We start from the raw sequence: 14,907 nt of genomic DNA, 5'->3' as shown, positions 1-14,907 counted from the left end.
TTGATGTACAAAATGATCCATCATTTAAAAAATGGTAATGATTACTGGTATATGACTTATAAAATATTAAGTTTGCAGTAGGTGATTTTTGACCTATAGTTCATTAGAGAAATGTTAGAAAAATATTAAAATGGTTTGTATTTATATAGGAGCTAAGGAAACATTGAACTTGGCTTCTTTGATGTATTTTCTTAACCTTCTGCTAGAATTTTAAATTTTAGGTGAAAAATATTTCATGCCAGAACACATCTGAGTTTTTATTCCACAAATTCTCTTAGTTGCATTTTGCAAATTACCTGAATGTGTTTAAATAAAAGATGGATACACAGGGGAGAAAAAGGGGATGAAGAAGAAATGGAATTCTTAATGAATCAGCAGGACACAGATTTAGGAGTTAGTTCTAGAACACTGAAATTCTCATAAAGTTACAAATAAAAATTAAACTTTAAGCAAATAATACTGTTAGTAATAGAAAATCAGATTTGAAGAAAATATTTTGGAAAGTACGTTATTAGTATCAGTACTATCGAATGTGTTAGAAACCAAATTCTTACTAGCTTAAGAAAATTAAATGATTTGTCCTATAACCATGAAGCCAACAGATGAAGGAAGCCTCAAGGATTCAGGCTGTAACCGGCTCAACTTGTACGACTATAACTATGCCTAGACCTATTACACCCAAAGAAATAGAGAGATGGAATACAGTTATTGAATATATTTAGGTACTTGTTAATTTCTGTCATCAGAGAAGTGGGGTGATGTGATTTACTAGCCAGACAGAATCACATGATTAGATTGGGTGAATAAACAGTTTCTGAAAAGCTGTAGGATTTCTGAATAGAAAAACATTTTACCAAACAATGCTACATGTTTGTTACAGTTTTGAAAACATATAAACTCCTGATTTACTGGTGTGTAATTTTCTCCAGCAAGATTAGGCAGTTTGAATGTTGGGATGGACAAGCAAACTTTTAGGTTAATACAAGCTGAAAGTTTCTGTAGGCAGTAATGAATGATGATTGATATGTGCAGGTGTACACGTAGATACGGAAGAGTACGGAATCACACAGGTCTGGAGCATAGTAACACATTTGGTGGACAGGATGCATATAAGCCCTTTCCACTCCAATTAATTACCATTTGCATTAGGCTTTGTTATAAATCATCTCATTTGGTGTATCAGATTAAAAAGCATAACAACAACTAGTAATTTTATTTCTTCTCCACTCTGCTATGTGGAATCTTTGAAGATAATACTTTAAATAGACACATTGCATCCTAACTGATCTAAGAAAATAAAATTATAATTTACATTACTTCATGTATAAGTAGGTATTAACTAAAGTTAATAGATAAATTCTGTGGATGTATATTCCTGATATTTTTCATATATATAAAGTAGTTAACAATTATGGGGCATACATTGTATGCCATGCACTGTACTTAACACTTTAAATCAATTATCTTATTGTCTCTTGTCACATAATATGAATTCAGGTTTATCATGTCTTCAGTTCAGTTATATGGTAACACTGATCTCTAGATGGACCTGTGCCCATTTTTATTTTTTCTTTTCATCCTCTAAATTATATGCTTTCTCAATATGTTCATGTTTTCCAAACTTCAAACAAATATAATGACAGGTAAAAAATACTTTTTTTCCTGGACCACTGTCTTAAAAGTGATTCACTCACATTCATGTCCCTCCTTGCCACTGACACGCACACACAGCCACACACACATACATGTTCCTAAGTTCTTTTATTCACACAGTGTTACAGTGCTGTTGATTGAACTCATCCCATGTACAACAGTTGATATGGACAAAATAGCAGTGGTTGGTAAGTCAAATTGCTACAAATGTATTTCCAGAAAATTTGAGTTATAAATGATTTTAGTTAAACAGTGTAGATGTTGGCCGGCATGAATCATTAATGTAACTTATTTTTAATGAAGTGTCTCTACAATGTTTAACTAATTGACGTCATATTTGGAACTCAGGAGTGATAAAAATGACAATAAGATTGCAATATTTTGTAAAAGTGACTTTAGCAGACAGGACAGTTGCCCAAAATTTGTCAGGCTGTGAATCATGTGCAGAGCTGAGTATAACCAAGAAAAGAGAATTCGTAGATTGGACAGGAAGTTAGTCTCTATTTGAATTTTGAATGTGTCATATATTTTAATTGTTGACTATAAAATCTTAATTTTCAGTTGCAATATTTAAGCCTTTTTCCTGGCAACATCTTAGTTCCATGGGGAAGTTTTGCATGTCTGCCTCAGATTTTTAACATAAACTATTCATCAGAGGCCCACATTTGTGGGCAAGTGGCATGCAAGGAGCTGTCACTCACAATGCACGTTTTTAAGATGGAAAGGCCTATTTTGCTCAGTTTTAATTTTTGACTCCCAATAGACAATGTGGTACTAAAGTAATTTATCTCTCAACTTGCTAGGGGATGTTTTAAATTTCAGTAAGCAGCAGTATTATATTAGCATGGACCATTTGGGCCAATTTGTTTCAAGGAGATAATAAATAAACTGCATGGTTAAAAAATCAGAAACAAAACAATTTGTTCTTGTCATCTGGTGGTGCTTAAATTATGAAAAATAGCTCTCCAAAGGCTTAATCCCTGAATCTAGTTTGAGGCTGTTGCTGACTTTATTCTGTCATACTGCACATAATGCCTTGAAATCCACTGAAAACCTGTGTGTTTGAGTGTGAAATACCTTCCAACATGCTGTTGTTTAATAATTTGCATAAAGACATTTAGGCTGAAGGATAATAGAGAAACAAGATTACTCTGTCATTTGTGCCTATGGTAATTAGTTTATATGCCATAGTTTTAATTAAAGTATTAAATGATACTGGTATAACAGTACTTTCTGGAGAAGGGACCGAGGGAATTTTTAGTAATAAGACAGAAACACACACATGCTCAAACTGATCAACAGAGGGGCAAAGTCTTGACTATCTTAAATTCTTAATTCTCAACTATTTTGAAAACTGGAAAGTTTTAGTTTATGTGGTCATGTCATCCAATCATAATGAGATATTTTTCATATACAAGAGGTCAGCTCCTTGCCACAGACGAGTTGGAGGGTGAACACTTGCTCCCTGTGGTCAGGGTGTAGATTTGATTCATCTTTGTTTCTCCAGTACTTAGCATGGAGAAGGTTGCCAAAGCAATTGTTCAATGAGTGGGATGTGGCTCCCTCGATTGATGTTGAAGCCCGAAAATCTCCCTGTACAAAATCTAAGTGGGATAGGAACCAGGAGACTGGGTTAAGGGAGAAAGAATTCAGCTGAGACTTTTTCCTCTTCTCCTTTAATTTTATCCACTTAAGGCATTTAACTTTTTTTTTTTTAATTTCCTCCCCTAATTTTCTATTAGCACAGAATTCATTTTAAGTAAAACTCATGTCTGTAAAAGCATCAGAACAGAATTTGGTTGATTCAGTGTGAATCGTCTTTTATTCCTAAGAATTGTCCTTTATCCCAATCCTGTTAAGATTGGTTCTGAATATATTTTGGTGACTCAGTGATTTGAAAAACTCCTAGTGAAAGACTGATTTAGTTAACATAGCTGCACATATCTTAATACATTTCTAAATGGCAAAAAGATAGCTATGAATGAATTGATATGAAAGAGAATGACTGCTTCTCCAAAATATGATTTTTCTCAAAATTATAGTTGAAATTGTTTCTGAGCCAAATAATTCTGAAACCTTCCAAACAAAAAATCACAAACGAATAATTGCAATTTTTTTTTTTTTTTTTTTTTTTTTTTTTTTTTTTTTTTTTTTTTTTGAGAATCCGACTCTGTCACCTGTGCTGGAGTGCAGTGAAGCTATCTTGGCTCACTGCAAGCTCCGCCTCCCGGGCTCATGCCGTTCTCCTGCCTCAGCCTCCTAAGCAGCCAGGACCATAGGCGCCCGCCACCACGCCCAGCCAGTTTTTTGTATTTTTTGGTAGAGACAGGGTTTCATCGTGTTAACCAGGATGGTCTCAATCTCCTGACCTCGTGATCTGCCTGCCTCGACCTCCCAAAGTTCTGGGACTACAGGCGTGAGCCACCATGCCCTGCCAATTGCAATTTTGTTTTTTTTAAATAAGAAAATATGATGAACTGAGACGTGGAAAATATTTTTGTGTGGTGATATAAATTAAGTGCTCTTTGAATGTTTGGCATTTATTTTAATGTCATGTTCTGAAAAGGTGAATTTGGTTGACAGAGGAGATGCAGAGTTAGTTGCTTCAACTCATGATGCCCTGTATAAATTTATTCTTTTTAAAATTGATCAAGTGAGCTTTTCTGTTTCATGAAATAAGGGAATAATGAACTGTATATGCTATGAATGAAAATTTGGGGTTTGAGAAAGAAAAGCATATTTATCATATGAGGTTTATAAAAATGCTCCTAAGCCAAAAGCAATATCCCATTTTTGGGTGAAGAAGAAATTTAGTTTTAAGGTATTGGACATAATTGGTTGCATATTCCACTAAGGTCTATGTTCTCTTCTTAAAATGTGACAACCTGTCTAAGCTCGCATATTTGAGTAAATGCTTTCTCATTTTGTTGTTTTCTATAAAAAGTCAGTTTTGTTTTTTTCATTGATATTTTGACCATGTAAATGAATGACATATTGAGAAAGAACTCTTTTAAAATGGAAATGTCAAGTCCAGGCACGGTGGCTCATGCCTGTAATCCCAACACTTTGGGTGGCTGAGGTGCGCCGATCACTTGAGGTGAGGGGTTCGAGACCAGCCTGATCAACATGATAAAACACGATCTCTAATAATAATAATAATAATAATAATAATAGCCAGGTGTGTTGGCAAATGCCTGCAATCCCAGCTATTTGGGAGGCTGAGGCAGGAGAACTGCTTGAACCGGGGAGGCAGAATTTGCAGTGAGCCGAGATCGTGCCATTGAACTCCAGCCTGGGTGATAGAGTGAGACTCCATCTCAAAAGAAAAAAAAAAAAATGAAATGTCAAATACTTAGTTATAACAAAGGCTTATGGATGAGTATGGTTGAATATGGATGTTTGACATGCAATATAATTTTATGACTAATATATATTTGTTTCTTCAGTTTACTTAAAAACTCAGCATTTGGAATTATATGCAATTCAGAATCCAGAAAGTCTTGTACAAATTCATAATACTTAAGTAAAGTTTGCAATGCACCTTTACAATTACAGCTTTAAAAGCAACATAGAGTTTCAGAGTTGAGAGTGCTCATCATTATACCATGGATCCTCATAATATAGTTTCTGAAAGAAGAGATAAGTAACAAGTTTTGTAGAATGTTGTACACAAAAAAAAGGTTAAAAAAACCATTTGGAAGTTCTCAGATAAACTTAGATATTTTTAATTCTTAATTTTACTTAATTTTAGTTTCATGCATAGCTCTTAACAGAATCAAAATACTTAGTTTATATCAACACTTAGTTTATATCAATACTGGCACTTAAAAAATCATACTTGTAACCCTTCTGACACTAGGTGAAATACTCTTAATCTTAGCCTTAATCAATAATGATTATTTATATTTTATTACTAGGAAATACATTTACTAACCATTAATTCTGGTACCATGGACCAAGTGTAATCCTACATACATAGGTTGTTTTATGCAGCTGATCTGTATCCATTATTTTACCAAAAGAGTAAGAGTTGATAGGTTTGACTTATTTTTTGCCTTTCTTGGCACAACGGTGTGTGCATATAGATATTAGTGAGCATCTGTTGAAAATGACGATGTTGACCTACTTGAAATTCAATGCAGCCTCACCTTGTTTTCTGCATGTTCCCATTCCGTTAATATAAACAAGCAGATGGCAGAAAATAAAGTCTAAAATGAAGATGAACTTATTCAGTGCTTTAACTTTTCGTAGAATCCACATTTTAAATTGAAAATTGTCTCCTAAGTATAAACTGCAGAGGTACAAGCAGGATCAATAAACTAGTAATTAGGTTTGGGTCTCAGGTGGATTCAGAAGATTGTCTTGCTTTGTACATGTGATGAGCTCTGCTTTTTATTTTAACTGTTATGAAACTAATGCTATAAAAAATGTTTCAGGAATTAGAACTTTTATGCATGTTAAAAATTTTAGCTACTAAATAATTCTTTTGGAAATCAATTAAATAATGTAAAATAATGTAAAACTTTTAGTTATTCTAAATGAAATTCAAACTCATCGGTTTCAGTTTCTATTATGAATCATATGTTCTGATATTTATATCATTTTTGGTTTGTTTGGTCTTCATAGAGACCTCTATATTTTATAGAGTTTCAGTCTTGTGGTATGTTTCTCAAACAAGAAGAGGCAGATTTCTGTGATAAATACACTGAGAAAACACAATGTATTTTCCTTTTGGAGATGTATAATGTACAGTCATACATTGTCTCTGTGAAGTTCTGCCGGAAAGAGACAATTTTAACTTTATTATTTTCTAAAGCCATATGATCATGGAATGCTTTTGCCTGCATAACAACCATTAATATCTTGAAGAAGTAGTGATTTTTGCGGGGGAGGGGGAAAGGGACTACACTTTGAGAAGCACTAATTTAGTGAACTTTTCCCAAGTAATTTCTGTTTTAAAAATTGTGTATTATATGCTTTTAATAAAATTTTATAGCATCTATGTGTTTGGATGTTTAAGAGGCAGAGAAAAATATGTGTTCACATCGTAATGAGTTTACTACTTGAAGATATGGAAGATGAACTATATCTTCAATCAGTTTGGAATAAGACAGAAATCAGTATAAGTGGATTATTTTTACACTGCATAGAACTAGCCTCAGAGACACACAGAGTAGTAGTTTTAAATTCCTGACAGTCATTTTATTAATCCATTTCCATTTTTCCTTTGTAACATAGTTTATAGCCCTAATTTATATTTATTGTATTTAATAATCAGGAACACTGATGGCTAGCAGAGTCATCCATATATATTTACTCTTGCTAGAAAACCAATGCTAATTCACCACTTTGCTAGAATATGCGAGTGTTAGTGTGAGACGATGTGGTATTTTTTACTATCTGAATTCCCAGGTGCTCATCATTTCTTATCTGACTCTCATGAGTAAATTTCTGCCAATATTGTATAGATGCACATTTCCACAAGAATCATTGCAACACTCTATGTGTGTATATGTATATAAAAATCATGGCTTCAACAAAGTATTAAGACATGTATCTTACATGCTTCTTGAATTATCCTGTTCATTGTGTATTAATATATTGGTGTATATATGTGTTCGTGTATAATTTATTTTACTTACGAATTTTTCACTTATTTTTTCTTGACAAATGGGTCTCAGACGTACACTGGAATCTTTTTCCCAATGCAAGATGTAACATCACTGATAAACCGTTTTAATATGTTCTTAGAAAAATAGTGGCTAATCTTTATGGATCATTGTGGAATATATCGTGAAAGAAAGATTACAAGGAGTTTATTTTAAATATGCACAAAATGTATTCAATATTTGATACAGTATTGTTTTTATTAAAATCAATAAAGCATTCTCTTTTTTTTGTAGAGCAATGAAGTTGTCTACTACAATGCAAAGGATGATCTCGATGTAAGTATTAAATATTTTACATTAAATTCCAAGAAAATTAATTATAGTAAAATGATTGGTCTTATAGAATAAATTGAGGTAGCAGGTTTAGTTTTTAAGACAATGTTAGATTGCATGAGCAAAATACTGGTTAGATACAAGATAATGAAGAACTTTTGTGATTTTTAACAACTTATTCTTGACATCTTCCTAAGTAAAAATTCCTTGTGTGTCTCTGGATCTGAACCCACACTGCACTGTCTCCAGACCACAGTCCACTGTACCAACTGTGATACTCTGGACTCCATTAGCAATACTGAAAATAGCTATCAAATCCCATCTATCTATGTATCCTGGCTCCTGTCACCAGGGTTACCACGCCTATCTGCTTTGACTTGAACTTTGCACACCAGGGATAACCATTTACTTCAACTGCAATATGAATGACACCCCAGAAGCTGTGCAACAACCTGCCCTGCTTGTACAGTCTGAAACAAAGTAGTTGCTCTATATGACTTTTTAAATTAATGACTCTAATGTGCATATTTAAATGACTTGAAACATGGATTATTTTAGTGCTAATCAGTTACTTCTAATATTGCCACATTTGGATAGACATTGAGGACATGTTTTATTACTTAGTTATGGTGAAAACGTTTTCAAAGTTATCTAATAAAAGTTACACTTAATTTTTTAAAATTCTTGTGTTTGACTCTTAAATCAAAAAATGCCTATGTACACTTATTTTTTAAGACAAAATATTTGTTAAGGTCATCCTATATTTTAGTTATTTTAAGAGCTTGGGGTATTTTAGTAAACATAGCAAACAAATATAATAAAAGTGTTGCATGTGTTTCACACATTTCTCATCCGAATCCAAGTAATTGTATTTATATACTATTATATGGTATTTTCTTCCAGCTATTTAAAAGAAGAAAATGAAAAAAATATATAAAACAAGTCTATCTGGTCTTCAAAAAATGAGAAAACATGTAATGGCTTGATAATGTCACAGTTTCCCAAATTATAACAAATTATACCACCACCATCTCAAACCATACTACTAACCACTTTACACAACATACTTTACTTAGTTCCTACAACAATACTGTGAATGAAGAAGGTTTTATTTTCTCCAATTTATAGTTGAAGAGCTAAGAGTGTTGTGAAAAGTATTTTTTTTCCCTCTGGACATAGGTGGTATTCCAGTGACAGCTTTCCTCTTATCATGATTGTATATATTATTTTAATGACGTAGGAGGCTTATAAAGTACAAACTGTCAACTAAAACAAAATGTTTTAATGGTTTATTGATATCAAAATAAATACCATTTTTGAAGAGATGTTTAGTTTCACCATTATAACTAGCACTTGATATTTTTAAACTTATTTAAAAATATAGGCAAAATCTTCGTCAACCTTCCTGGTACATAAATTGCAACATTTATTTAATATTTAATTTGTAAAGCAATGACAAAGACTTATAATAAAGTGAATGGCATTGACATGCATTCCTCCAATTAAGGATTGCATAAAGATACTGAAACCAATACTTCAAATACGTATTTTTTTCTCTAAACTAATTAAGTTACATTTATATGTCAAACAGTTTTATATAGGTTTGCTCATTATTTAGAAAATAATTTTTATTTTACATTGAAAGTGGTCATTTTCCTTTGTTCAAGATTTTAACAATTATATGTAAAATGTCAATATGACTTTGTAGTAACTATCACTGCAGTTTCAATCAATGCTTCAAAGTTGCCCATTTGAGCATATATGTCCACCACAAGTGGAAAAGTGCACGTGTTACTATTTGTAATACTTGAGTTGTTCTAATATGGTTACATAGTTTGCCTTCACTGATGTTCATTGAAATATTAAAATCAAACTCTCTTGAGAGAGAAAAAAAATGTGTAAGTGAACTTATTAAACTTGCCCTGTTTTTTCCATTTTCTCATCTAAAAAAAATAGTATCTAATACTACCGTGGGTTATATATTTATGCTTATGAAAAGGATTCTGTCTCTCTTTTCTGCCATGAGGTGAAATTTAGCAAATTAAATCAAAGCCGCATAAATAGTAAAATGTGCACATTTAAATTTAAAACTTAAAAAAGTGATGGTCAGCATTTGGAGAAAACTCAATTTCTTTATATACAAACAATAACATTATCAGAATAATTCGCAAAAAGTGTTGTTTTGTGCAAAGTGAACTACAATAGGAATCAGAATAATTCATGCCCTAATCCAGCCCTAAAATTATAGTCACCCTAGGGCTATCAAAATTTGAACTGTTATTCTCTCATCTAAGACATGATACAGATGAATAGGTGATTCATAAAGTTCATTTCAGTTCTGGATATTCTTAGATTCTAATGAAAATATATACTTATATATAAAGAATATACTTAAATGGATAAAGAATATGATCACATTATAGAATGTAATAGTCAAAAGGAGGGAAGAAAATGACATTCATTACTCTTACCCTACTATAAGCATGTTGTTTTTTTGGTACCTTTTTAAGATTTTCTCATGAACATATATGTTTTTTTATTTGCATGATTCTTTTTGTTGTTGTTGTTGTTTTGTTTTTTGTTTGTTTGTTTTTTGAGACAGTCTCACTCTGTCGCCCAGCCTGGAGTACAGTGGCGTGATCTCGGCTCACTGCAAGCTCCGCCTCCCAGGTTCACCCCATTGTCCTGCCTCAGTCTCCCAGGTGGCTGGGACTACAGGCGCCCGCCACCACACCCAGCTAATTTTTTTGTATTTTTAGTAGAGACGGGGTTTCACCGTGTTAGCCAGGATGTTCTCGATTTCCTGACGTCGTGATCTGCCCACCTCAGCCTCCCAAAGTGCTGGGATTACAGGCATGAGCCACCGCAGCCAGCCTTGCATGATTCTTTAAGTACACAAGTTATTAAGTGGCATAATCATTTTTTATCTTGTGAAATAGTTGGATCATTCTTTTGAGTTGATATAACACGATTCAATTAACCCCACTTCTATCTTGGAGGTTAATTTTCCTTTGTGAGTATTCACATGAATATCAATACATCTTTACACATAAACATTTTTCTTCAACGTTTTAAACTTATTTTTAGGATAGATTCCCAAAAGTGGGAATTTTTGACATTTTAATGAATTTTGATACATAGTGTAATGTCACTTACAAAAAGGACTGGACCAAGTTCTACTACCATTAATGTACAGAGACATTATTTCCTCATAGGCTGCTGAGCATTATATTAAAAGATAATCTAACACATTGAAATAGTTTTTCACTGTTTTGATTACTTATCTTCCAGTATTCAGATTTTGCCCCCAACATGGGAAGCCCACGTTTTTTCAGGCTCATTGACTTGTAAAAGTTTCTGAGCCAAAGTGAGGTTGTTTACATATCTGTGAAATCTGTACATTAATGTGCATTTCTTAATACTGGGTAAAATATTATTTTACACAAACAAATCTGAATATTGCTGATATATGTAAGCACTATGTAAATATTTATTGCATTTGGCCATATTTATGGCTGTCATTGCTCACATAAAGCAAGAATATAATTTGTTAAGAGAAAGCATGGAAGGAATTACATGAGGAAATATAATTTTACTTGTAGAAGGCTTTATAAAATAAAAATACCAATAAATTATCATGTCAAATCAACCTGAATGTGAAATACAAAGTTAATCCTTGTGACATAATTCAGTTTTCGGTATTTGGAATATTTCATGTGAATTTTTCTCAGAATTTGTAAGAACTATATGATAATTTATTGTATACTAAAAATTTTTCATTGGACAAGCTCAAAGTGCTTTAGAATATATTGCTAATGCTCTTATAAGATCTTAAACATTGAATCAAAATGAATTATGTTGTATTTATTAGTATATCAGTTAGTCTGTTTGAGAGATAACTAAAGTAAAAATGGCCAAAATTAGACAGAAGTTGATTCCTCTCTAGGAACGTTCTGGATACATTGGCTAATATGGCAACTCCCTGTCTTTCCAGGCTTCCAGGTTCTTCTCCTCTATTCTCTACTTTCCACATTGTAGCTGCTCCATGTTGTGCTCCAAGATCGATGTTCCAATATCCATGATTCTTTTGATGTTCTAGATTAGAGGAGAGAGGCAAGTGACATGGGAGCCACACCCTTTGCCTTTAGGGGCATGTCTCAGAGTTTGCATACATCACTTCTATCTGTGCCCATTGTCAACAACTTAGTGACCAGCCTCGAATGGTTGCAAGAGGATATGGAGTACTTTTTTCTCCCAACCCTTGACCCATGTGTATATACCCAACTAACACGTAGAATTATATTACTAAAGAGAGAAGGGAGAGGATAGTAGTTGAGAAGAAGGTCATTAATTAGCAGTTTCTGCACATATCTTGAATTTGTTCTTCTTGACATGTTAAAGTTAGTGCAAACACTCCACTCATTCATCTGAGTGACTGTTATCTTTTAAATATAATCAAACCCTTTGTGGGAGATAATTCTTTTATAGTAAAATGAATATAAAATTAGGTTCTGTACTGAGATTTTTCTAATATCTTCTAATGTATTTTGATAACTAATGATCAAATTGTTTTCTGCAATAGAAATATTTACTATCTTACAGTGAAAGTTAAGAACTGTAAGTACATGTTGCACTTTGATATTCTAGTTAACGATTTTCAGTGTTTACATTTTTTTAAAAAGATTGTTACCTATCTCATGAAGTTAAACTCCTACGGATGATGAAATTTATTCACCCTCACCAAAAGTTTTGCAATAGGGGGTAGATTTAATTGGATCTTTTATTTACAACTTTATATATGCATTGCTTGGTATTTTATATACTAGGTGTTTACAAATCATAATGTCATCACATTGTTTTTGTTTGAATTTGGCTACTATCACTGTTCTTGGCTCTCACTTTTCTACATACTAGTTTAGCTATGTATTTTTATTGTTCAAATTCTACAATGTCATATTCCTCATTAAAAATGTGTCATTTGAGAGTATAAAATGTAATTTTACAATCTCATATATCTACATCAACTATCTAATAAAACAATGAGGCTAATTGGCATACTAACTGCTGAGATAACATTATTAATAAATTTAATCCTCAGTATGTTTCAATGGGGATTAATATCTGAGGGCTGTTGAAATAAATTATGGAGAAATTAAATTTACCCAAGTTTATTTGTATAAAGAATGATTCGTGAATCAAGCAGTAATCAAAACTAGGAGAGAGCCCCACCCAGGCAGTATTTATAGACAGACAAAGGAAGTGATGTACAGAAACAGCTTGATTGGTTATAGCTGGACATTTACCTTACTTGGGCATGATGTAGCATTTGCCCTCTGTGGATATAATCTGATCACTGGGCAGCCTGTGATTGGCTGAAACTCAGCTGCTATGATTAGCTGAAGCTCAGCTATTAGTTACAAGAATATACTTTAAAAGTAGGTTGCAGTTTGTTAACATACTAAGTTAGGTTGCAGTTCACTACATAGAAATTCAAAATATAAAATAAATACATAAATATATATGTATACTTATATAAAAATATATATGTATAATATGCATATATGCATAATGTATAAAAATATACATATATAATATGTATATAGAAATACAAAATACAAAATAACATTATAACCCTAGAACAAATTTAACTTAAAAGAGCTGGCTGGGCGCGGTGGCTCACATCTGTAATCCCAGCACTTTTGGGAGGCTGAGGTGGGCAGATCATGAGGTCAGGAGATTGAGACCATCCTGGCTAACACGGTGAAACCCTGTCTCTACTAAAAAAAAAAAATTAAAAAAAAAATTTTGGCTACTCGGGAGGCTGAGGCAGAAGAGTGTGAACCCAGGAGGCGGAGCTTGCAGTCACGCCACTGCGCTCCAGCCTGGGTAACAGAGCGAGACTCCCTCTCCCCCACGCCCCCCCAAAAACAAAGTGCTAAATAAAGTTTCTATTTTAAATGTTATACCTCCTGGGTATAACTAAAAGATTATAAATGCTGAGGCTCTGGTTATTATTTTTAACTTTTTCACCAGTTCCGCTAGAGATGATTCGTTTTCCAACTCTTAAGACTGGTGGATTAGTGATCATTTCCAGTATTTCCTAGTAGTCACATCAATCATTTCCTTTCACTGCTCTAATACAATCATCTAAGTTTAGACATTGGTCTCAAATATGTTCTTAAGAGCTATTGAAATTATCTCATTTTATGATTATAAATTTTAAATATACATTTAATTATGATACATTATTATATACATTTATAAACATTATATTCATATATCTTTTTCCATTGCCAAGATCTTTATCACTTATTACTGACTCTCTTTTTGGTTTTTAATACTCTGCAGAAACTTTACCAGAAACTTTCCTAAGTGGAACATACAATGTTTGGCAGTGAAATGAAAGTTTTTCCTTCTTGAAGGCACAGCCAATCTTTGTGAATTATTATCTTGAGGTCCCTCCTTAAGAGTGTAAGTTCCCAGAGAGCAGCTCTTACACACTTATAGCAGCTGACATGACTCTTACAATATCGCGTACACATTGTAATCACTCAAACTTTCTTTCCCAGTAAATCTAAGTTATTTCACACAACTGTAAAAGGAATGTTCTTAAGTATAGTTTAAGAACACGTCATAATCATATTCCAGACTTACTTCCCCATTTTTGTTCCCCATACTTTCTATTTTTTTTCATACTTTCATTTTTAGACCCTTTCCCTGCTACCCCCAACCTTAGCCCAGACCTGTGTAGGTCTATAATCTAGAGGATTGACAATGAAATACATACCTTGAAGAAAATGCTTGCCCTACTGTTGACCAGTGACGGGACCACATGTTTTATATCATTGTCACTTCCGTAGTTACAAATATGACAGCACGTACTTGGGGAAAAAAAAATCTGTACCATCAGACTACTTCCCAGTCTTGAGACTAGATAGGCCTTTCTTCATTTAAGACTAATAAAATAAATTCTAGTCAATGGAGAAATCCATGAGAGATTCAGTAACGGTAAAGTAAGTATTAAAGACACAGAGGAAAATTTTTCTCTAAGATAGTATTACTTCAGATGTGTCAGGCAGAAAGACAAACAACATTTAATATATGCTTACCGTCCCCAGAGAAAGGCCCAATCAATGATCTATAAAAAGTAGACTAAAACCATCAAAACAAAAACCACTGAAACAAAATTCTCATTGGAGAAATTAACAAATTTGACAATGTGAATTATTTATCAATAATCCTCAGAATAAGTTTGAGAAGTACTCTTCGAGTGCCGGAAAAGTAAAAAAAAAAATGTGGGAACAAAGTTAAT

General features: G+C 32.9%; 1 protein-coding gene and 1 long non-coding RNA gene across 10 annotated transcripts in view; one reads left to right on the top strand and one right to left on the bottom strand.

Annotated features, from left to right (window-relative positions):
- The window catches only part of LOC105475402 (calcium voltage-gated channel auxiliary subunit alpha2delta 1), a 506,236-nt gene that overhangs the window by 300,856 nt on the left and 190,473 nt on the right, over positions 1 to 14,907 (top strand). For all 9 annotated transcript variants that reach the window (XM_011730609.3, XM_011730608.3, XM_011730607.3 and 6 more), the window contains one exon: positions 7,557 to 7,598. In XM_011730609.3, the coding sequence (XP_011728911.2) occupies positions 7,557 to 7,598 (42 nt within the window). The remainder of the gene's footprint in view (positions 1 to 7,556; positions 7,599 to 14,907) is intronic.
- LOC139362783 (uncharacterized) overlaps positions 1 to 14,907 on the bottom strand; it is a 166,727-nt gene that overhangs the window by 45,661 nt on the left and 106,159 nt on the right. The gene's annotated exons all lie outside the window — the stretch shown is intronic.

This window comes from Macaca nemestrina, chromosome 4 (assembly GCF_043159975.1).
Source record: "Macaca nemestrina isolate mMacNem1 chromosome 4, mMacNem.hap1, whole genome shotgun sequence".
NCBI lineage: Eukaryota > Metazoa > Chordata > Mammalia > Primates > Cercopithecidae > Macaca > Macaca nemestrina.
Note: the sequence above shows the minus strand (reverse complement) of the source record. Positions and strands in the feature narration are given on the sequence as shown.